The sequence below is a fragment of the Leiobunum rupestre genome, chromosome 1, assembly GCF_980474605.1.
Source record: "Leiobunum rupestre chromosome 1, qqLeiRupe1.1.hap1, whole genome shotgun sequence".
Taxonomy (NCBI): domain Eukaryota; kingdom Metazoa; phylum Arthropoda; class Arachnida; order Opiliones; family Sclerosomatidae; genus Leiobunum; species Leiobunum rupestre.
The window spans coordinates 7156500-7181341 of record NC_143384.1 but is presented as its reverse complement, the minus strand read 5'-3'; the positions used below and the strand labels follow the sequence as shown (position 1 = coordinate 7181341).

The 24842-nt window shown below is 35.8% G+C and overlaps 1 protein-coding gene across 1 annotated transcript; it reads left to right on the top strand.

Moving 5' to 3' along the window:
- The first annotated feature begins 22747 nt into the window (after positions 1-22747).
- Positions 22748-24273, top strand: LOC149960522 (uncharacterized). Its single transcript, XM_090167484.1, has 2 exons — positions 22748-22791; positions 23593-24273. The coding sequence occupies exons 1-2, from the start codon at positions 22783-22785 to the stop codon at positions 24196-24198; spliced, it is 615 nt and encodes a 204-aa protein (XP_090023610.1). The 5' UTR covers positions 22748-22782; the 3' UTR covers positions 24199-24273.
- Positions 24274-24842: the final 569 nt, after the last annotated feature.

Below are 24842 nucleotides of genomic sequence, written 5' to 3'. Positions count from 1 at the left end.
AGTTTCGATATCAAGATTGTTACTTATCCTAGTGTTAGCCATAATAAATAAAATAAGCACAGTAACTTTATAATTATGCATCTCAATTCGTTGCATTAAATAATTATTTCTTGTCGATTTATCAATTTGAATAAATAATTTTTATAAACTTAGGAGTAATGACAATGTTGACACGATATTTAGCTACCGTAAGCTTCTTCCCTCTAAAAAAATCGAACCAGCCCGGTTACTGAAAGGGTCCGCCAATCTAACGTAGTTTAACAATTATCATTCCATTTATCTCACACAGGGGGAAACTAAACAGTGTTGGCCGCGAATCGTCTGAAAGTAGTAAATCTTCCTAAGTGTTAGGAAAAACATTTTTGGTTATAACTAGGGAAAATAATATTAATCATCATCTAGGTTAATTCTGAGACCACATTTTAGGCCCTAGTCAGCTAGCGACATTTAATTATATTTTCATTCAGTTATACCGTGTACGAGGATAATGACAATCATTTCGTGTCACTAACAATTACCTTCAACCTCAACAAGTTTTTATGGAAGGGTGAAACCGAAGAACTCAGGCGAATACCCCTTTAGCCAGTGGAGCAAATTCAACGGGGAAGGAGTTGTCCCGAATTTTCACTCACAATTGTCAGTGCAACAAGCTGGTATTGGACTCAAGTGCTTAAAAACTAGCGAGCAATGCCTTCCTCCAATAGTTTAACGGTGATGGAGAAATATTAAAATTTTCAAGTCAATTTGACGATATTAAGAAAATAGTTTACTAAGTTAGAGAAAAAATGACTATGCTCATATTATAGCAGAAAGCCTTATAGTTAATGTTTCATAAATAAAAGCATTTTTATGAATTAGTTATTTTGAACTAAGAATAATCCATCTATTTTGTGACTATCAATGCTAGTATTCCCAATTAACCTAACTTTTCTAACTTTGAACTAACTAAGTTTTATCGATTTTTTCAAATATAAATTTATAAAATTTAATTAAACCTTTTTGAAGAAGTACTTTACAACATTTATTCTTAAATATTATATGAAGAATATTAAGAAGCCAGTTTTCAACAAAGTACCATTTTGTCACTAAGAACTAACCAGCGCGCAGAACTTACAAGGAGAGTACCCGAGGTGTTTATTTCCGATTTAGTTCAAAGTCGGGTGTAATGTGGACTAATATGAAATTTCCAAAAAGGAGACGATGCACTACCCATTCGATATGCCATGGCAACCGAAATTTTTTGACCACTTAAAACAAAAATAAGATTTTTTCCTTATTTTCCCCAAAAATTGTTACAATTTTAACCCAAAAATGTTGCAATTTACCCAAACTTCATGAAATTTAACTTAACGTGGTCTAAATTACCCATTTCGAGATTTTCAAATTTTTAAATTTCGTCGGTAGGAACCCTGCAAAACCGAAAAAATTCCATACTTTTATAAATTTTGTTTTGTTTTAAGTCGTCAAAACATTTTCGGTTGCCATGGCAGCGTCTCCTTTTGTTAAATTTCATATCTCATATAGGTCTACATTACGCCTGACTTTGAAAAAAATCGGCAATAAGCACCACGGGTTATTTTTTCCCGTTAGCACTTTATCGCCGTGGCTCTAATTCTTACCTGTGGGAGCAATAACTTTAGCTCCACGCACCGTATTTGTTTTGGTTTTAATAATCTGCAAAGAAATTCAAGTGACTTTTTAATTTATAACACTATTAAATCGACCTAATAGATTTTTCTGCGTTCAAATAGAATTGAAGTGCGTTCATTTAATATCCAAGTCGGAAAATGTCCCTTTTTCTATAATCTTGCCAAAAATTGAACCGACTATGATATGACTTTTTAAAGTATCAACTATTAAAGAAGCATATAACGTCATCAAAATTTTGGAACGAACAAGCTATATTTTTTGTTGATACGTAAAAAGCTTTAAAGGGAAATTTCCAAGTTTATCAAAATACCACTTTTTTCATTATAAATTTTAATAAAGATTTCATTTTGGGGCTGTTTACAAATTACGTAACGCTAAAAATTCATAAATTTCTTACAAAGTTTAAACTTTTTCTTTAGGGTCAATTATAGTATTATCATAAGCCTATTATAAGGTCCAAAAAAGTAAAGGTCTACCATAGGGGCCCATGGTAATGGTGTTGTCCAGGAGAGAAGAAAATTAACGTACGACTATCGGGCAGTAGCGCCTTCTTCGTTTTCAAAATTTCTACATCTAAAATATTATCTTACTTGGTAGAGCAGTCACGCCCGGGTTGATAAATGCCACACAAACCACGTCTAAATCTCAAATTTGGAAGAAAAAAAAATACTTTCAGAAACGCAACTCTTATTTCTAATAGCCAGGTTTAGGTTCTGATGAATCATTTTTGAAAGAAAAGTGTGGTTTTTAAGATTTAAAGCGATAAAATTGTGAATAAGCCTTGGCTACGGTGCTAAGGACTCGCGAAGGAGATTTCTCCCGCGTGTTTAGATAATTAACAAGTCTGCCCAGGCCGTAATATTAGTTCCACATCGGTGTATTCCTATTGTTTTATATATAATTCACCATCCTATGTTAAAGAGTGGGCACCGCCCACCCTCAGGATACGCGGGTGGGCAAACCGATTCAAAAGCTGTTGAGCCCATGTGATTTCCTATAGTAAGATATACAATTTACAATCCTATGTTAAAAAGTGGCCACCGCCCACCCTCAGGATACCCGGGTGGGGAAACCAATACAAAAGCTGTTGAGGCCATTTGATTTACTATTGTTAGATAGACGGAAAGTAATGTATCAAAGGTGAAATAGGTAAGCAAAACACGACAAACATTTTTTTTTAAATTATTGAAATTAGTGGAAAAATGATTTAAAGAAATTCTTAAACTGGGATTTAAATGTGTTTATTTTAGGAAATTTATATCAAACATTTGGGTATGGTTCAAACACCAAAATTCCTATTATTGCACAAATTCAAAAAGATACCCTTGAATGTAATTAAGCTTAAGTCCGACTGCTTTGGATTTTTTGGTCTCCCATATTCTTAGTTCATAAATACATTCTTGATTAATGCATATTGGTTTTGACTTAACTTGCAAGGTAATTTGACAAAAAGTTTTATTTTAAATTTCGATAAACGGGTAGTCTTTACGTGAACTTGTAAGTTAATATACCTAAGTTTTGCGAATGGTATACGGCAAAGATTATCGTAATAAAAATTTACCTTCATAGAGTCCAATAATTAATAATGGCGGTGTGTGAAGGGAAATAGAGTCTTCAATGCTTTAACTTTTTAAGCGTACGCGTGTTCTTAATAATATAATACCTTCTCCCGATAGTGACTTCAATTTATAATTGTTTCTTTATGGTTCTATTGCTTTTATTACCCAAAAGGAAGTTCGTCAGTGTAGATTGAACTCGTAGTTTGTCTTGAACCTTTTGTTTGGTGTAACGAGTGATGAAGTTTTTAATGTCTCTTGTTGATTTATTTAAATAAGAAAATAAGTATATAATTGTGGGGCTTTTAGAGCATTTAAGTACATATGGGGAAGAGGGCATTTAAAATTTTCGAGCTTGTTTATTCGAGTACTCACTTTTGAGCGAGGCATCTTAAGCGAGTGTGCCCACCTACCACTGCTCACCACCCGAACATTTAAAATTTTCGAGCTCGTTTATTCGAGTACTCACTTTCGAGCGAGGCATCTTAAGCGAGTGTGCCCACCACCCACCACCCACCACCCACCACCCGACGCGAAGTTTGAGGTTCACTTGACCTTAAACTCCGAAAATATACGTAAAATAAGGCGTAAAAAGGGACTAGAATTTCGACAACTTAACTAGCCAACTCCCCCCGCGTCGCTAAAACTGACGAGAATACAGTAGAAGTTCCGAACAAATTACGGTAAGCTTCCAAGGCCGAGAGCGTAAAGGCGTCGTGATTTGGAATATTGGACTGGCCGTTTGTGCGTTCGAGTCCCGGTTTCTCATAACTGCAAATAATTTTCGCAGCGCCATCTGCCATGTAGTCGCTTTCCACGCCGTCACCAAACAAACAAACAAACAACACTTAACGACAATCCGTCCATAGCAATAGTCCCACTTCGATATATATATCGATGTGGAACTAAAAACGGTCGCTCACGGCTTGTGCGCATTCATAATGCATTTTGAGAAATTTATTTCAGAAATGAATAGTTGAGGACGTAGCCACTAGGAGGTGCAGATTTGAAATACCTACCTCTTAGTAACGGGTATGTGACCGTAAACAATTTGGCTTAGAACTTTCCTTATCGGGACCTTATAGTATTATAGATGAGAAAAACAATTACTTATTTGCGACTGAAGTTAAATTAATTGACAATTTAGGTTCCAACATAAAACTATGATATGTTTTGTAACGTATTTTGTAAATAGTCCTTTTTAGTTCCACATCGAGATATATATATCGAAGTGGGACTATTGCTACGTTAAGTGTTGTTGTTTGTTTGTGTGTGAGGGTGGGCGGTGGCCACTCTTTAACATAGGATGGTGAATTTTATATCAAACTATAGGAAATCACATGGGCCCAACAGATTTTTTATTAGTTTGCCCACCCGGGTCAGCTGATGGGGGGCGGCATCCACTCTTTAACTTAGGATGGCAATTTATTTATCAAACGATAATAAATCACGTAGCCTCATTAGCTTTTGTATTAGTTTGCCTACCTGTGTCTACTAAGGGTGTATATGTTTGTCCACTCTAATACACTGATGTGGAACTAATATTACGGCCTGGGCCGGCTTGTTTATACAAAAAATTAATTTTTCTCCTGGCGGAAAACCTGACTTTCGATTTCCAAATATTTTTAGTTACCGTTATTTAAAAAAAAAATAAAGCATTCACGAGAAAAACTGACTTTTCGAAACTACTTCGTTTTGGAAAAAGAAGCAGTCTTCCTATAAAACCTTTTTAATGTTGACTTTTTTGCTACTTAATGATAATCTTCGTCATGATTATAAGAACACCCTGTAACAAAGTGATCTTCCCCTCGTTGTTCATAACGAAAGGTGTCATTGTTTTTTGACTAAAACTAGGGGTGACCGAATGTCGATGATGACGACAAATCATAAGTTTAAAACCGATAGGAGCGTACCTAAATACTGTTTATCACTTTGTGGCGACCGTGCAGCTGATAAGTGTTATAGAAAGAAATACTCTATAAAGGAAATATCTAAAAGTTAATCGAATTGTGAAAAGAGAAACGCGACGTTTAACATCAATTTGCTTAAAAATATATAATATACTTAGTGAATTGTTCCAATAAATAAAACCCTACGATTTAAACCAAAAAAAGGTTCATATCCAAGTATTTATTATTAAAAAAATTGATGGAAATTCGTGGAATTTTCTTTAAATATTAATAGTAAGTGGTTTTACAAGCAACTTAAACTAAATATAACGATTGTTGTATCCTTAAATTCCATATACGATGTAATTTATTATTAAAGTAATTTTCTATAGGTTATCAGATTTTGATATGGCATATTTATTTAAGACTTTGTAGACGACTGTTGTGAGATAGTGTTTTAATTAAGAGCACCCTAGCGGGATAAATAAAACGTATAGTATAGCCAATTGCTTTTCGTGGGTTATTGCCAATTTGTCTGTAAGTAAGATTAATTATAGTTAAAATTCAATATCAAGAAATTTAACTATGCATCGTATCATATTACGCAACATTATTTATTTGTTCTTTCGATTGATACTTAATGTACGCCACCTAGATAAATATATATTACAAATTTACACTTTTCGTGGGCACAGTTAGCCTGGCGCTTATACCCACAAGAGAAATGAACAATATCGAATTCTCACATTTGTTTGATGTGTTTGCAAATGCTCTTGCATATTTAAATCCTTTAGAAATTTCCAGCAACTGCATTATTAAAGAATAAGGCCAGAATGATGTATTGGGAGAATAGCGTGTATTTCAGAGGACACCTTGACTTTCAAGGTCGAAATTTGGTTTCAGCTCATTTCAATATATACAACCATTAAAACTTGCAAACGATAGATTCCATTTAGAGAAAGTGTCGGCTGCAATTAAGTGTCCCATTCGATGCATATTCTCATAACCCGAAAATCTCTTTGAAGTGTCGTACCCTACCGTTTAAGGAACCTCCCTCTTTACGAACGTCCTTTTACCGAACGTCCCTTGTTCCACTCGTCCCTGGAAAGGAACGTCCGTCTGTTTAAAAACGTCCCTTTCTATGAACACCCTTTTGACGATCGTCCCTGGTTACGAACGTCCCTTGTTACGATCGTCCTTGGTTAGGAACGTCCTTATTACGATCGTCCCTGCTTTGGAATGTCCCTGGTTAGTAACACCCTTTTTTAGGAACGTCCCTCTGTTAAAAAAACGTCCCTTGTTATTAACGTCCCTCTGTTTAAAACCTTTACTTGTTAGGATCGTCACTTGTAAAGAACGTCAATTTTTATGAGATGTCCCTCGTTAGGAACGTCCCTTGAAAGGGGCGCATCTCTTGTCTTTAAATAGATGAAGAGGAAGAATGTTCAGGAGCATTTCTAGAGAAGCGCTTGGAGCTATTCTCATACCTTCTGTAATGATGACACAAGCCTACCTTTATACGGTGCGCAGATCACTCTACACAGTCTTAATACGGACTCTAGGCTACACTCTTAGAAAAAAGGGTTCTTAAAGGGTGTCTTTTAAAACCCAAGGGTTCTTTGTAGAACCGTTAGGGGGTATTTCTTGAGATTAATGGTTCTTTGTAGAACCGTTAGGGTATTTCTTGACAGAAATGGTTCTACTTAGAACCTCTGGGCTACTCTTGGAGCCATCGGGGTTTTCCTGGAACTTTAGGGTTCTTTATAAAACCAATTTTTTTATATGGAACCTTATGGGGGTTCGCGTTGGAACATATAGGGTTATCACGGAACCTTGGGGTTTCGACGTGAACACGAATAGGTTCTTCTTGGAACCTAGGGGTTCCACTTGCAGTCCCGGGCTTTTTATTGAAGCCAAGAGGTTTAAATAGAACTTCAAAAGGTTCTTTAAAATATGGATTTATTGAAAATTGCAATGGTTTTATTTCCGGTTGTTTATTACGTTTCCCGAATGGTTTATCTTTATACTCTTCACTAACGGTTTGTTTCACCACGAACCAGTAAAAAGTGGACAGTTCAGACATGGGCAAAATTCTGAGTACTAAATAAACAGTGAGAATTCAAGTGTCGAAACTTTAATTACTTATAAGTAGAGTTATTAAAGACCGTGAGTTGAATCGAAGGATCTCTATGTGAGCAATTTCAATCTAAGCTAAACGAATCACGCTCTCCTCATTCGCTCTCTCTTCAGCGAGCAGGCTTTCGTTAAACGTGGAGATGCCGAGTTCAACGGTAGCCGCTTACGGCGCGATGGACGAGTTTGTCGCGAACGAAGAGGGCTTTCGCTCCCTTTGATCGCTCTCGGCGCAGAGAGAGAATGCGCCCGAAAACCTCACCGTCGCGTTCGCATGCAGCTGATTTTTTATTGAACGATGGGGTCTCCTCTTTCGCTTCCATCTTTCCAATGAAATTCGGATTAACCATATTCAAAATATTTTTCCTATTGAAAAAATTTAATCTAAGAAAGTTCGTATTATTTTAACTTCATTCATATATTATTGTTAAAATAGTGCAGTATAATCACACTATGTTTCTTACTTAATGATCCGTATTTTTGAATTTTTACTTCTGGTGAAACAATCAATTAAATATAAAATTTAAGTTTTATTTATAAATGTTGAAGCTAAATGTGTATTTAATGTTAGGCAACAAATAAGTACCTTCATCATATTTTCAATAATCTTAGTCAACAATTTATTTAAATATAGGGTGTGGAAAATTATCCTAACCTATTTTTTTAAAACTGCCTGCCCAATTGAGTTAGGTCATGGGCCAAATAATGATAAATCCAGGACATGACTCTATGCGAAAAACCCGTCCTACAGTGCTAACACCCGACCACTATTGCCCCCTATTGGGAAAAATGCGCGATCGCGGACCTACGTCATTATGGGGCAAAATTTTTAGGGGCAGTTTTCAAAAATAATACACGTGGTCGTCGTAGTAAATATCCTGGAATATTTATTCACAGTTATCATATCTACGTGTGGTTATTAATGTAAGTACTTTTTTTACGTACTAGGTTCATAATTAGTATAATACGTATAATTATATAATATTAAACATATACTTTCCTAGAATCGTTAACAATAATCTAAAAATGAGGGGCCAATATGGCAGGATTTTCGAATTACAACCGCCACTTATTTCCGAATTTCGACTTAGTCAACACAAGATGGCGTTCGGGAAATTTCTGCTTGATTTTGCTCCCAATTTTTTTTATTTGCACCGTTTCCCCGCCTACTAAAATGGTCGCCCGTTACTTTTGGTGGACGACCGATTTAGTACGTATGAAGGTACCAGAGTCATGTCCTGGATTTATCATTATTTGGCCCATGGTTAGGTTAAGCTTTTTTAACCACAACTTAATTGAACAATCGGTTTCAAAATTAAATAAAAGAACTGGCAAGAAGGTCCGATATTGGAGGGAGAAGTTGCAGTACCGTTCTCCTCTCAGGGGGTTGATATAACAGCCCCCCAAAAGCAATTTTTCTCTAAAAATCCCAGTAGATGGCGCTTCAACCGCCAAACCTAATTTTAATTCGTGCACCTTTTCAAGTTCGATTTCGAAACTATATGAAATGTTCTTCTAGGAAATTTTAAAGGTTAATACCGTGTCAAGGCCGAGGTCAAATAAAACGCTTTATTTTGAAAACTGAATTTCAAGATAAAGGTGGAAGGGAAAGAGAAGGCCCCATCGTTCAATAAAAAATCAGCTCAATGCGAACGCGACGGTGAGGTTTTCGGGCGCGGGCTCTCTCTGCGCCGAGAGCGATCAAAGGGAGCGAAAGCCCTCTTCGTTCGCGACAGACTCGTTCGTCGCGCCGTAAGCGGCTACCGTTGAACTCGGCATCTCCACGTCTAGAGAAAGCTCTATCACTTAAGAGAGAGCGAACGAGGAGAGAGTGGGATTTGTGTAGCATAGATTTAGCTCGCTCGCTGATAAATCCTTTTTAGTTAATTTTGTGTTATTTTAAGAAATCGATGTGTAATACGCTCAGCAAACAAACAACAAAAATATTGTTTCTTAGCTTGCTTTTTTATTAAGCAAACGGACACGAACTTTTTTGGCTTACTTTTTGAACGTGATTATTTACATCTAAGCAATGGCATCTTTTGCCCATGTTTGGGTGGACTACGTTAGATTTTAACCTTTTTATTCATCCTAGTAATTTTGGGAGTCACACTATTGGCTAGTAACAATTTTATTGAAGCCAATGGAAAACCTCTAAATTGAGAAGGAATTTTTTGCTTCGGAATTTAGTCAGCCCAATGTAGCTTTATTGAAATTTATAAACTCGCTCGGTTTGTGCGGATTAAGTTAAATAATGAGTAATTTAGAAAAATAAAAAGTTGGGGAAAATGACCAAAAAGTGATCGCTTTCCGAAAATGGAACAAGTCTTCGAAGTGGGATCATCCACCAGCGTTATTAAAACCCATATCAAGCCTAGAAGAGTTAGGCCTAGGCTCAAAAGAATCTGCACTGTAGATTCGCCAGAAAAGCTCACCTGAATTTCAACTATTTTTTTCAATAAACCTGCTTCTTTTATTTGACAATGCAAATTTATTTTAGAACGTGAGTCTCCGAGAACTTCATTAATTTGTAAATTAATTACTTGACACTATATTGTAGTTAATCTTAGCTCCTAAGCCTTGGTTGTTCAAACCGGTTGGTTTACTAAAATAATGGCCGTCGGTTTATCAGACGTAGAGCTAATTATACGACAGCATTTTCGGCATTTGAGATTCGATGACGTCAAATATTACGAAATATTAACGAAATAATCCGTTATTGAAGAAATAGAGCTAGTGGCATACTTATGAGTAATTATGTTACATATGCTAAAGGTTTAATGAATGCTCGACTCGAGATCGACCACATAAAAAAAAAATTATTGTTGCTCTTTCTGGCTGTTTTTTCAGTCTATTTTATAATATCGTAGGTAGATGGCGATAGCATCTCCACATAACGACGATAAATCATAAAATACACTAGCTTTGATCAGTGCTACTTACGAGGAGACGACCCGAGGTGGTTCTCACCGATTTGGTTCAAAGTTGGGGGATTGTTAGACCTAGATGTAACATGAAACCCGTTAAAGGGAAAAGTTACGCTGGGCTTCCGTTTTGCCATGGCAACCAAAAATGTTTTTGACAACATAAAATAAGAAAAAGTCTATGTAAAATAACATGCGAAAATGACAAATTCTAAGGGTCCCCCCTGTGCAAAACTTCAATAAATCAAAAAATAATAATTAAAAAATAAATAAAAAAAAGTAGTACTATAGTACTATAGATTTTATAGAAATCCGACACCATTTTGGAAACTGGCGGATATCAATAAAACTCATCGTGCGATAAGTTCCGTAAATATTCGTCGATTAATCAGAAATTTTCTACGTTTCATTATCTGCCCGAGTTAATTAGACCTATGGGTTTTCCAATAATAATCCGACGCCATTTTGAAATATGGTGGATATAAATATACCTTATGATGCGATAACTGCCGAAATTATTTGTCGATTTACGTGAAATTTTCTACATTACATTATCTGACCGAATAAATAAGCCCCTTACTCTGTGATAGAAATCTGACGCCATTTTACAAAATAGCAGATATCAATATCTCATAATGCGATAATAATTTCCCGAGTTCCCAATAATTTCCCGGGTTCCCATGATTTTGCGGGTTACCAATATTTTCCCGAGTTACCAATAATTTCCCGAGTTACCAATAGGTTCCAGAATTACCATTAGCTTCAAGAATTACCATTAGTTTCAAGAATTACCAATAATTTCCAGAATTACCAATAATTTCCAGAATAACAAATTATTTCCCAAATTACCAATTATTTCCCAATAGCTAATAATTTTCCAAATTACCCAAAATTTCTTGAATTACAACCATTTTCTGCTTTACCAATAATTTCCCGAATTACCAATAATTCTACAATGCCAATTGAACTAATTTAATAATATTTCAATTTACCCAAATTATGCCTAAATTATAAATTTAACCATAATTATTTTCTATTAATCCAATGGTATAAGAACTTAACCAATATTATTGGATTTTGCCGAAATGTATTAAAATTTACCAATTTTATATGAAGTGTAATATAATTTTTTTAACAATAACAATACAGAATTTATCGCACCAAGGGATACATTGATGTGCGTTATTTTAAAAAACAGCGTATTTCTCTCAAAAGAAATAGGACTAATTTACTCGATTAGAAATAGAAATTTTCAGAATAGTTGACGAATAATTACGGAACTTCTCAGACAGGCGCCATTTTGCAAAATGGATTCGGAATTCTTTCAAAATAGAAAGGACTTTTTTATTCGATCATTTAATGAAACAGAAAAATTCAGATTTATCGTCGAATAATTACGGAACTTATATGACCGTGAGACATTTTGACATCCACCATTTTTTCAAATGGCCTTGAATTATATTAAAATTAATAGGATTTATTATCTTTAATAGGTAATGTAAAGTAGAAAATTTCACGTAAATCGACAAATAATTTCGGCAGTTATCGCATCATAAGGTATATTTATATCCGCCATATTTCAAAATGGCGTCGGATTATTATTGGAAAACCCATAGGTCTACTTAACTCGGGCAGATAATGAAACGTAGAAAATTTCTGATTAATCGACGAATATTTACGGAACTTATCGCACGATGAGTTTTATTGATATCCGCCATTTTCCAAAATGGTGTCGGATTTCTATAAAAATTTATAGTACAAATTCATTCGGGCAGATAATGAAACGTAGAAAATTAACTTATTGCATCATGATTTATATTTGTATCCGCCATTTTATAAAATGGCGTCGTTTTTCTATCAAAATTTTAAAATCTGTTTACATCATTCAGATAATGTAATGTAGCAATTTTAAGATATATCGGCGAAAATATATGGCAGTTATCACGGCATAAGTTTTACAAATATTTTCTATTATACCTAAAATTTCGACCTATTTATTCAAATTAGCTCGAGCTCACCCAAAATGGTTTTTATTCCCCCCTATTTGTCCAAAGTAATCCCAAAATGTTAATTTTACTACTTTTTTTTATTTTTTTTTAAATTATTATTTTTTTATTTATTGAAGTTTTGCACAGGGGGGACCCTTAGAATTTGTCATTTTCGCATGTTATTTTACATAGACTTTTTCTTATTTTATGTTGTCAAAAACATTTTTGGTTGACATGGCAAAACGGAAGCCCAGCGTAACTTTTCCCTTTAACGGGTTTCATGTTACATCTAGGTCTAACAAAACCCCAACTTTGAACCAAATCGGTGAGAACCACCTCGGGTCGTCTCCTCGTTAGTTAATCCGTTCCTCACTACATGGCGTTAATTCTTTGTTTTAACTTCTTTCCTGCCAAGGCATACTTTCTCTTCTCCCCTCCCAACTTGTGCTTCGCTCGTAAACCGCGTTCACAAAGACGTTAAAAATGGTAAATAGCTTAAGTTGAAAGCGAAAGGTAGAAGACGAAGTTAGAAATCGGCGGTTCACAAACCCGCCGGGCGTCGAAAGGGGAGAGAAAACTTCTCAAGACGAGAGGGAAATCGGCGGTCAACCCGTATCTACTCCAGTTTGATATTTCGACCTTCGGCTGAAAATCACGTGCCAGTTTTGGCCAATAGAGAAGCGGTTATGACGTCGTGTAGGTCATGTGATACACAAACACCGGTTTTCTCGAGAGATAGAGTGGAGTCCGAGGCCCGAGGGCCCGAAAGACTTTGTTTACCTCGTGGTTTCGGTGCGTATTGGCTGCCACAAATAAAACTGTGTAACTGTTAGCGCGAGTAAAGGAAGTCTTTGTGAACTGCTGACCTTGTGCAGAAGGAGAAAGAGAAAGGCTGAAGTCGGATCACCCCGCCGAAAGCGGAATGCTCTTCCCCCTTTTACTTTAGAATTCTTCTCAACAAAATGTCTTTGTGAACGCGGCTTACATTTACTCTGTTCACTTCGGTGAGTTCAGCTTACAGACGACAATGGGACACGATATGAGAAGAAATTTCCGTGAAGGCCGGGAGTAGTGGCTCACTCCTGTAATCCCAGGCGTCCGGGAGGCAGAGATTGTGGATGGCCGTGTGAGGACGACCACTAATCCCACAACGGATGGTTGTCATACTTCCGCCACGGGTTTCCCAACCCTATCCCCAAGTATCCCCCCGTTGGCGTGGCCGTAACACATATCTCGCACCTGATTAATTAAATGGACGAGCGGACTGTATTGTCCCACCCGTTACAATGGCTCATAACGAGCACAAAAAAATTCCGTGAAGTCGGAGTGTGGTGCACTCTCGAAATCCAAAGCGTCTGGGAGGGAGATAATGAGAATGACCGCTAGAGGATGACCACCAATTACCCAACTGGTGGTTGTTATACTTCCGCCAACGGTATCCCTTCCCTATCCCGACATATAACCCCGTTGGCGAGGCCCTGACATATATCTTGAACCTGATTAATCGCATAGCGGTTAGTGGACTATATAATTATCCTATCTACTATAAAAACCTTTCTTTAGACACCGTGCTCTTCGCTTTTGACTAATGGATCTTTAACATGGAAATTTACAGTCACTGTGGAGTGATTTTTAACGTTCAATTTAACTTAACAAAGATTTTGGTAATAAATGGGAGCGGAAAAGATTTAATTAACCGCACCTGACGAGAAGATCTGCGCACGCCTATGAGATAGAGACCCTGGGAAGGAAAATAGCGGTTAAAATGTCTTGAAGCTGACCGTTGTTTCCCTTGCGTTTCAAAACGAAATCCTTTTTTTGTAAATTTTTCTCATGTCGAAATTCCCGTCTACGGCCTACCATTTTTGTTTCGCAGTTTTTGTGTATATTTAGATCGGCTCAGCGGCGTTTAAAGTTGGTGAAAGAATTGAGGGGACGAAGAAGCATTTTGTTCTACGAAGTAAGTAATTTACGAGTAATTTCGTACAATTCAATTTTTTTTAAACAAGCAGAAACTACAGTCGGTCTTTTAACTGATTTTAATACTGTGCGCAATAAAATACCATCGATTTTCAAATTTTCAATAGGGACTTGGCAATTTGGCAGCATGACGTCACACCTTTTGCTATGGCCGCCATGCTGGTATTCGTTTTTTCTCAATTGAAAAAAGCATAGGTGACGTATTACCTACGTCATGCTGCCAAGTCCTTATTAGTCATTTATGCACAAATAGCCGCAATCAATTTTATTGAGTAATTTCTTATTTATCGTGTTAGTATTAGATTATACGTAATTAGCATATTTAAAATTTTCCTAAATAATTGTGTTATAAAAGACGCTATCTTTATTTCGGAGGGAATTTGTTATCAATGATGGATGACTCAACATCATTGATAAAAAACTCTTAGTTATCATACCAAACATCTGATCTTTTTCTTTTAGGCTGAACCGAAGCACGTCACGCAACGCTATTGTTTCGGATGAAGATATCTCAAATTTAAAAAAAGGAATTGTTTGTCTTTTTGCTTCGTACTTTGTTTTCCAGCTACAATACCCCAAAATATTTTGTAAAATGTTGGAATACTTTCAAAAGGTAATTTTTGGAATATACCCCAAAAAATGGCAATTGCTCTCTGCAACGTTGTTGGCAAATTAGGTATATAAAAGAAAAATAAATACTATTATTTTGACTTATAAGAATACTTTTTTCATGATTTATCCTGCTAATGGGAATAGAACTCATAAAGAACACTAGGCTTATAAACCTAAGGTATATAATTAAAAGCAAACCCAATACAATCTTAAAGGATTTGAAGTAGTATTCTCTGTGGTGAAGGGCGGAACCGTACTTCTGAAGGTGCTAAATAGAACTATAGAGTGTGGAAATAGAATCCCGGGAGATTCTGGGTTTTAAATATTTAAACGTTGAGGTGGTACTTAGAACTGTGAAGGGCTTAAAAATGAACCTCACCTCTTAAGCGGAAAAGTCGAACCGTTACCGGTTTAAACATTAACCCCTAGGGGCGCTCTCTAGAACTGTATATGGTTAATAAAGGACCTATGTGGTGCTGGATTGAACTGTGGTATGTTTGAAGAAGAGCCCTTGGACGTGATAGGTAAAACCGTAAGTGGTTTAAGCTGGAACCCCCTTCGGCGCTAGATGGAACCGTCATGGCGGTCAAATCGAACCCGAGGTGGCGTCCGGTAGAACCGTAGGGGTGTTAAGAGGGACCCCTGACGGCCCTTGATGAAACCATGAAGGGCTTAAAATTGAACCCCTGATGGTGTTAGGTGGAACCATAAGCGGTTTAAGCTGGAACCCCCTTCGGCGCTAGATGAAACCGTGATGGCGGTCAAATCGAACCCGAGGCGGCGTCAGGTAGAACCCCTGACAGTGCTAAATAAAACCATAACGGGGTTCAATAAAAACCCTTGGTGATGATAAATGGAACCTTTTAAATAGGTCCTAACTAGGCCAAAAAAGGGTTCGAAATAACATTTTTGAAAACCCTTTTTCCGACCTACATGGAGCCTTTTTTTCTTAGAGTGTACGAGACCACAGCAGCATAAGATAGCAATGGGCTGACGATCAAGCCAATGAGTTACTTTGGGGCTAAGTCCCCATGATCTGCTTACTGCACTTATGCTTTTCCAAAGTAACATCTTTTTCTTTACTACCAAGTGAAGATGAGGCGTCCACGTTAGTTTGCTGTCTATAATGACGCCAAGGTACTTCATCTCAGAGGTTTTTCTCAAGATAGTCCTAAATAAGGAGATATCATTAAAAAGTTTTGTTTCCTTTTTCTAGTAAAAGGAACAAAAACCGTCTTATTAGGATTAGCCGTAAGATCAATTACCCTGTAGCAGCATTCCACTGACACATGAGCCCTTCTTATTGAATCACTATTATTGTTGGGGAAGTTTCCCGTTAAGATGATGGCGATATCGTCAGCCTAGCTGAAGCAGCGGCACCCATATCTGTTAATCAGTTGGTTATCCACAACTAGGCACCACATCAGTGGAAAAAGAACACCACCTTACGGCCAACCATGGCTGGTGGCGACCATAAGCGATTCACCAAGCACGGATGATACCACCACACGATTCGTCAGCATAGCTTTGATCCAAAGACACAGAGTGTTGTAGCAAAAATATATTTAGCATGAACTTTTCCATTACCATGAGGAGAGACTAAGAGGTTGGCTAATCCTAATTACAACTATATCCTCACTACATTGGTCAAACTAAGACAATAGCCCGGGCTCCCGCGTCGCTTTCATACTGGGCTGGGCGAGATAAATAAAATTGTCTAGGAGATTGGAAGTAAAGTTAATGTCTAGGGGTATGCTTATACTAAAAGATAACAATAGGGTTGAGGTTTGCCAAGTAAATCAAAACATTTAATGAAGATTTAAAAATAACGTTGCCCAATGGGGCGAACTATAACACATTAAAAAACCCAAAGGGAGGACTACGTCCAATGATGCCAAAGGCGTCATATTAAGGCGCCAATTAGCATGAGACCAACGGTTCCCTTCAAGAGAGGGGGATGCGATGAAAATTTCTTGGAATAGTCTCGAAGCTCCTACCTTGAAGGTCAGAGTTCGGCCTTGGCAAGTTTGGGACTATATGTGCCCGGTACGATCTCCACCTCTCTAGAAGAAGACCGTTTAACAAAACGATCGGAGGGAATTTCCCTCCCGCAACATTCTTTTAGCTCTATTTCTCAGGATGTGGCCTACTTTCAAATTTACCCTTAAAGGGAAAGGAGCATGGTTAAATTTTCGTTAGATGGTCACAATATTTTACAATAAAATTTCATTTAATCAATTTCAGTTGTACAGGTAATTTAAGTTCAAGAACGCAAAGTTATAATTACATATAAGAAATAATTAATAAACAAAAACAAACAAATATACACTTATTTTCTATCTTTTTAACACCTGATGCAGTGAGGTGTTTCCCTAGTTTCTTTACTAGCCTTCAGAAAGTGATATTTAATACATAGCACCTTCTAGGTAACCAATATTAAACTATATACGCCCCAAATTTATCTTCATACATTTCATTGTTTTATATGTAATAGAATAATTAGCTGAAAAACAGCACGATATTTTAATAAGGCATAGTCAGTGCTATACTGGCTAATTTGCTAATATTTGGAAAAATATTTTCGTCATTAAAATCTTGCTTTTTTGAAATTTGAGTCCACATATCATCAATTGGATATTTCATAAGTTCTTGTTTTTCATCTTCACTGAAAGCTATTTGAAGTTTTCTGAATTCCACTTGTGCGTTGTTAAAATCTACTCTTTCTTTATATATTTGAGAAAACCCTTCAAAGCTAATTGAATTTTCACTTAAATGTCTTTAAAGAGCTGTAGTTGGGTATGAAAAAGAAAGCTCACTAAGAAAACCCCTTTTAAAAGGTAATCGGTTCTGCATTTCGATGGCACCCTGGACGTAAAACTTCCGGACAACTTTTCTAATCTCCACAGCTGCTTCTTTTGGTAGTGTTTTAAATACAAATTCGCATTCTGGTTCAAGGTAGATTTTTTTAGTGATTCCTCATTTATGAAATTCTGGCAAAATTCTTAATAAAGGTTTTTGGAGACGTAAACCAACTTTGAATTAGAATTTTTCTTGATTGAAAAAGAGCATTAAATAAGTTGAAATCGTTAAGCACATATTTTAAAAATAACAAGTAACACTTATTAAATTCATTCCTGAGTTCAGTGAGTATACGTTCAGCAGATTTCAGCTTGTCTTCAACAACAGCTATTTGAAAATAATGTTCCAGGGCAGTCCAGTTTTCTAAATTTCTACAAATGCAAGGTTGTAGTGCTAGCCATCGGGTAGCTGAAGGTTTCAGTATTTTCTTTCTTTCAACGTTGAAAAAATCTTGCGCTTTCGAAACTTGAGCGCATCGATTAGCTGAGCCAGACACATACGTGGCAATGTTTCTAACCAGATCTTCCGGTGAACGTGGCAATTGTTCACATTCTTTTGAAGCAACCAGGGCTGAAGAGTGACAGATACATCTTAAAGGCCAGTTTTTGGGCAAGGATTTCGTTACAGACCGAAAATGATTTTGACGAAGGACCTCGGTGGGGTGAGGTGGATACGAACCGACTTTCTTTTTGCTTCCCAGCCATTTCAAACCCCGAAAACTTAGAGAGTGACCCGAGACGAGACCCAAAGCGATACGGAAAGGACAAAGGAGGGGTTCTTTATTGCTTTCTAAGTGGCCTAACAATGAGAAGAAGCGAGAGTTTGACAGAACCGTATCAGTCTCCGTCCCAAAAATAGACGATTCCTATTGCCTGACGCACTTTCTCTTTGAAACATATTTGCGAAATAGCCTAGAAAATACAAAAACGACGCGATTCTGTGAAAAAGAGGAAGTCATTGAATCAATGAGACGTCTAGTTATAATTTTAATTATAATACGGCAACTCAAAATGTATGTATCAAAATAGATACACGATAAAATAATGGCGGAATTCAAATTACATGTATGACGAAATTAGATCCAAATAGAATAATTAGGGAATTTTTTTTGATAATTAACAAAATATAGCTAAAATTAAATTTACTAAATATAGCTATAATTAAATTAACTAAATATAGTTAAAAATTTATTGGTAAAAAGTATTTCTAGAAACTAAAATAAATTATGAATTTGGTAACTTATACGAAAAGGAAAATTTTATCTACAGTAGTTCGATACATAATAGAAAAATACGCAGTAGGAATTGTATAGGTGTGCACGACAATTTCGATAATCGATATACACATAATCGTATGCAATTTGTTTACTTAATTATAGCGGAATACATAGCAATTAGAGACAGTTTAATAATTATTTTTTCACTTTACCACGAGAATTAAAAATACATTTAGCAAATTATTAAACGATTTTTGTCTAAAACTAATTCTGAAATAATGGGGAGTAAAATTTTAAATTTTAGTAAATGTTTACTTAGTTTTCTAGTCTGTACTAATATCTGCAGCTACATTAATACAAATTTCAATATTTGAAGAAAATGTTTACAATATTAGAAAGATGGATGATAGATAAATGCATTGTAGTTGCCAGAAATTCGCCAGAGGGAGGGAACTAACGTTGGACGTGGAAACCGTTCGCATATCTACGCCATTGGATAAATGAGAAAATTGTCACTTTGGAAAAATAAAAAGTATGATGTCTTCTCCTCATTGTCATTGGTGTCCCATATGAGGAATTCCATCGAGATTTGGATACATCTCGCGAACCTTTTTCACCACGCACACGGGAATTTGATCTCTTCGGTGAGTCGCGTAATATTCGGTATTTCTTCCCGCTTCAAGACTCGCCTTTATCGCGAGATATCTGGGATCCAAAACATTTTATATTTAAGTTTCCGAACTGCTGGATTATGTGGACGTTGTCCCGGACCTTCCCATGGAAAATTCCTGGCTGAAATACATGGCATTTGGAAACAATATTGGCAGCAGTTGCCCCCGTTGTCGTTTTTCGGATCTGACGGGCCCGCATCCAAAATTGTTTCTGGGCTACATTTTCTGTTGTCCGAACATCTTTTATGTTTCCGCGCTCTACTAGTTCCTATAAAAAAATACTCTATTCAAATGGTTGAAAACTTTTCAGTTAACAAACTAGCAAAAAAATAAACAATCGTGATTACCTTTGGCAGCCTCGAAGCAGTGGCGTAGCTGAGAACTCAGAGCCCTCCCCCCCCCCCGCAAAACTCTCCCCCCTTTTCAATTTTTTATGGTGAGCGGGGCCCCTAGCTTAAAAAAATTGTATTGATGGGCAACGTTTTAAACGTTTCTATAGCTTTCGGTGCCAAGGCTTAGCGCGACATCTAGTTTCTAAAATGTAAGTACATTTTTTTGTTTTAACGAAAATAGGTAAGAATATTTATAATAAATTCCGTTATTAACGATTATCAAGTAATTTTCTAAAATTACGGGCATTTTTCTAAAAATCACGAGTCATTTTCTTCGCCGGTTAAATCGCAAAATCCCGGATACGGTTTGTGGATCGAGTCAACGACAAAACACCTGTCTCCTGATCAGTGGCAGGATATCAAAAGGGCTCTTGATATAAAAAAAACACACATTTTTTTACCCCATATTTTTCCATAATTTTTTTAATTATTTAAAAATTTAAATGAAATAAAAGGCCCCCCTATTTTGTGAAAATGTCTGCGGGTCCTTAGTTACGCCACTGCTCCTGATTGGCTCAAGTGATTACGCAAACGCAGAAAGACCCCAGTTGGTTTAGAGTTTAAAGATATAGTTTGATATTCATGGTTGAAATGAATATATTCATGTTCCAAAAAATTGCAAAGTTATTAATCCTAATAATATAAAATCGCATATGTTGTCATGGTAACCAAAACGCACGAGCACGCTTCATTAAAATTCAATTGTAAAAGGAAATAACGAATGTATGAATGTTTTTTAGGAAATTCATTCATACATTCGTTATCTCAATTAATGAACTTTTTCGTTTTAGGGTAAATGAAAAGGGGGGCATTCGAACAACAATTGTTTCGTAACTCCGATATCGTGGCCTGTAGCAGAAAATGTGATAGAAAGTTATGGATTCCAATTGACCTCTTGAACCCGAAGAACAAGTTGGTGGGGCCATTTTATTTTCCTAACACCTCTCAATTTAAATTTTATTCTTGCGATAAAATAAAAATGTAATTATGGTAGAAATATAATAAAACCAACCAAATAGTATCTCTTAATTAAAGTTGTTTTCCGTCCAATTTGTTGGATTATTGCAATTCCTTTGAGATTTTACAGTAGATCTATTGTCATTCACATTCGCCAACTTGTATACGCTTCAATGGCTGAATCATTAATAAAGAATCATACAGTAACACGAAGTTGAAATACATTAAATAATTAATAGTGAAAAATGTATTTTTCCATTATCTTCTTATTTATAAATACAAATTACAAAATAAAGTCCCATCCTTTTATTTAAAACTAAAATTTTAATTATAACTAATATTTTGGCCATATTTGAAAATATCAAATCACTAAACCACCAAAGTACTTAATTTTAAAACTGAAATTTAATACGTACTTGGTATGAAGTATATTTTATAAAAAAAAGGGTTGTTATGACCAGTGCTGGTTCGTTGTCTGTTCAAAATGCAATGTCTCTTCATGCACTATTAGGTTCTGTATCAGTCATTATCCGAATCTCTCTGCGATACAATACGTACACATAATTTTTATACAATAATATAACACAATTTTTTTAATTGCATACTTCTACTAAAATTAAAAAAATATAATTTACTTTGTGTAATAAGTTTAAAATTTTGTGACTTATGTTTTTACTTTGTATATCCACAATAGGTGATTCCGAAAACGATCGGTGGTCACATGATTTGGTTACTTTCTGTCGTATGGTTCAAGTATCTCAGCACGCGATTTTTTTTAAATTTTCAACACAAAATCACGCGAGCCCCAATCTACTAAGAGTTTGGATTTAACGGAAAATTAGGCAAATTTCTTATAATTTTGATAAAAGATTGCACATTTCCTATTTCAGCATATTTCGTAACAAATTTGGTTAAAACGTGGAAATCGTAATCACCTCTGTTAGAACTATAATAAAATAAATAATATAATATTCAACCATGTTCAAATTTTTTAATTAAGTTAATAATGATACATATTTTTATTATTCAATTCAATTGAATTCAAAGAACTTTACTACCCATAAAACGTTTAATAGGTCTACAGGTTTCTTTAAGTAAGAACATTTTAACTTTTATATTAACCCTTTCTGCATATGTTCTTATTTCTTACAGACATTGTCCTTCTTGCACATTTGTACATACATTACCTTTCATTTTTATTTATGCACAATGATAATAATAACATGGTTTTCACATCATATTTTTCTACTAACATATATATTCACAATTTACATTAACTCTAATTTAAAATAAGAACCCCAAAATTAAAAATTAGAACTTCTAAATTTTATATATAATATTACATCTCAATTTTGTTTTACAACATATCATTGATCAAAAACGATTTTTAAGATTGTTAAAATTTTTAAGAAAAAATATTAGAATGACAATATAATATATGATTCAGGAAATCTATAATCTATTAAACTGACTCTACATGTTGTTTAAATTTTCCAAATGGTCGATTTAAAAGCAGCAAATTCAACCAATACGAGAGCATTTACTTTTCCTCATCGTCAAAATCAAATAATCGCTTAAGAAAAGTAAAGGTAATTTTATACATTTTTTTAACCTTAAAGAAATTTCAACTTGAAATGGAATGCGTATTTGCGGTATGACTTATAAAAGTACCAAACTATATTTTTCTTGGTTTTATTTGCTGAATATCTCTAAGCTTTTATGAGAAGGACCGTTACCTTTTTCGTATCGTTAAATACGTGGCGGTAGACAGTTTTCGAAGGACTTCATAAAAACAAATGCAAATGATTTCCCTCGCAGTCATTTACGAAGGTTTTTTTTGCAGGCGTTGGCGCTCCCTCTCTGCGCTATAAAAAGGAAGAGTTCCCGGCTTTTTATAACAATATTCTTTCTTCGTTTCTTTGGAATATAACATCCAAGACCTCTTTTAAGCAGCAATGGCCCACGTAAGTTACCTTAGTTTGGTTCATTTAAAATTTGGTCAATTTAAAATAAAACGGTTCTTGTAGTCGAGATATCAGATCTTAGCTTATAGTTATAAACCAGCTTTAACTCTATCATTTTAATGAAAGAGTTTAAATATTTACTAAAATAAAATTGAAACTATTAACTGTAACTCATTTAAATTATTAACTGTAACTCATTTAAATTATTAAATGTAAATAATTTAAAATATTAACTGGAAATAATTTAAAATATTAACTGGAAATAATTTAAAATATTAACTGGAAATAATTTAAAAATATTAACTGGAAATAATTTAAAAATATTAATTGTATACAATTTAAAAAATATTAACTGCAAACAATTTCAAAAATATTAACTATAAACAATTTCAAAAATATTAACTATAAACAATTTAAAAAATATTAGCTGTAAAAATAATACAATTTACTCTAAATAATTAAATAATTTAAAAATAGATATCGTTATTATATTTTGTTTTAATCTTAAAACCTAGTTTAATATTATTATGGTAGTTGTAAACCATATTTTAAATTATCTTAAATTGAAACTATTTTACTGAAATACTTGAAAAATACAGGATTTTTTAAAATTTAATTAAGGGTAAGTAGAAATTAAAAACAGCTTTCGGACACGAGCTAGAAAATAATAAAGTCTTCGTGAGCTTAGCACGCACTAGTAGACTTTTCCAAATAATAGACACCGAAGTAACAGCCACAATAAAATAATAAGAATTCCTAATATCGTGCTAATATTTCATTTAAATTTTTATTTTCTTACAGCTTTCGGTATTCGTTGCTTTGGTAGCCGCCGTCGCCGTCGCCCACGCCGGCGTGGTCGGAGTACCAACTCTTTTGGGAGCCCAATACGGTTACGCCGGACTTGGTTACGCCGCTGGAATCCCAACTGGTCTTGGTTACGCCGCTGGAATCCCAACTGGTCTTGGTTACGCCACTGGAATCCCAGCTGGTCTTGGTTACGCCGCTGGAATCCCAGCTGGTCTTGGTTACGCCGCTGGAATCCCAACTGGAATCGTGTCTCAAAGCATCGCTGCTCCAGGCCTCCTCGCTGCTCCTGCCCTAGCCGCTCCAACCATCCTCGCCGCCGCTCCTGCTCAAGCTGTGTTGTCCAACCCAGGTGGACTCTCCGCCGCTGCCGTACCAGGTGTCAGTGTTGGTGCTGATGGTCAAGGCCCAGCCACCGGGTCCCTTTTGGTCGGCCCGACCGCCGTCCTTCACGGATCCTCCGCCACCCTCGTGGCCTCCACCGGCGCCGTTAAGGGACACGCCCAAGGTGGTTCTAACCTCGCCGCTTCTGGTCTCAAGATCACCCCATCCGCCTCTGGAGCCAACATCCCAGCTGCCGCCGCCGCCATCCTTAGAATCTAAGAATGTTTATTCATTTAATTCGAATGAACTAAGAATTTGTTCAAATGGTTTTATGTAATTTGTAAATACGCGCTATTAAAGAGATTTTATTTCAAAAAACTATTTTCAATTGTTGCAATGTAAGCGAAAAGCATTATTGATGTTTACTTTCATTACCAAAAACGCCATTAAACTATTCGAAAAGGAATAAAAGCACGCGAATACGAAATGTATTAAAACACGTGACAAACATGTCACTGAAGAGCGATAAAAATACTTAAAGGGAATATAATCTCAGGTATTTGGTGTAGAACACCAACGTTTGTAGTTTTTTGCCTTTGGCTTTTAAAGGGTTTGGCGTCACTATACAGGTTAATTTGAAAAATTGAAGGGGTATTCCATAAAGATTGCTTTGCAGGTTATATTCCCTTGTTTTAAACGCGTTACGAGCGATAGTGGGACAATTCAGTCCGCTCGTCCATCTAATTAATCTGGTGTGTGTTACGGCCACGCCAACAGGGGGATACTTGGGGATAGTGACGGGACACCCGTGGCGGAAGTATGACCTCCACCTGTTGGGGAATTTGTGATTGTCCTCCCACGACCAACCACAAACTCTGCCTCCCAGACGCTTGGGACTACAGGAATTCGCCACTACTCCCGGC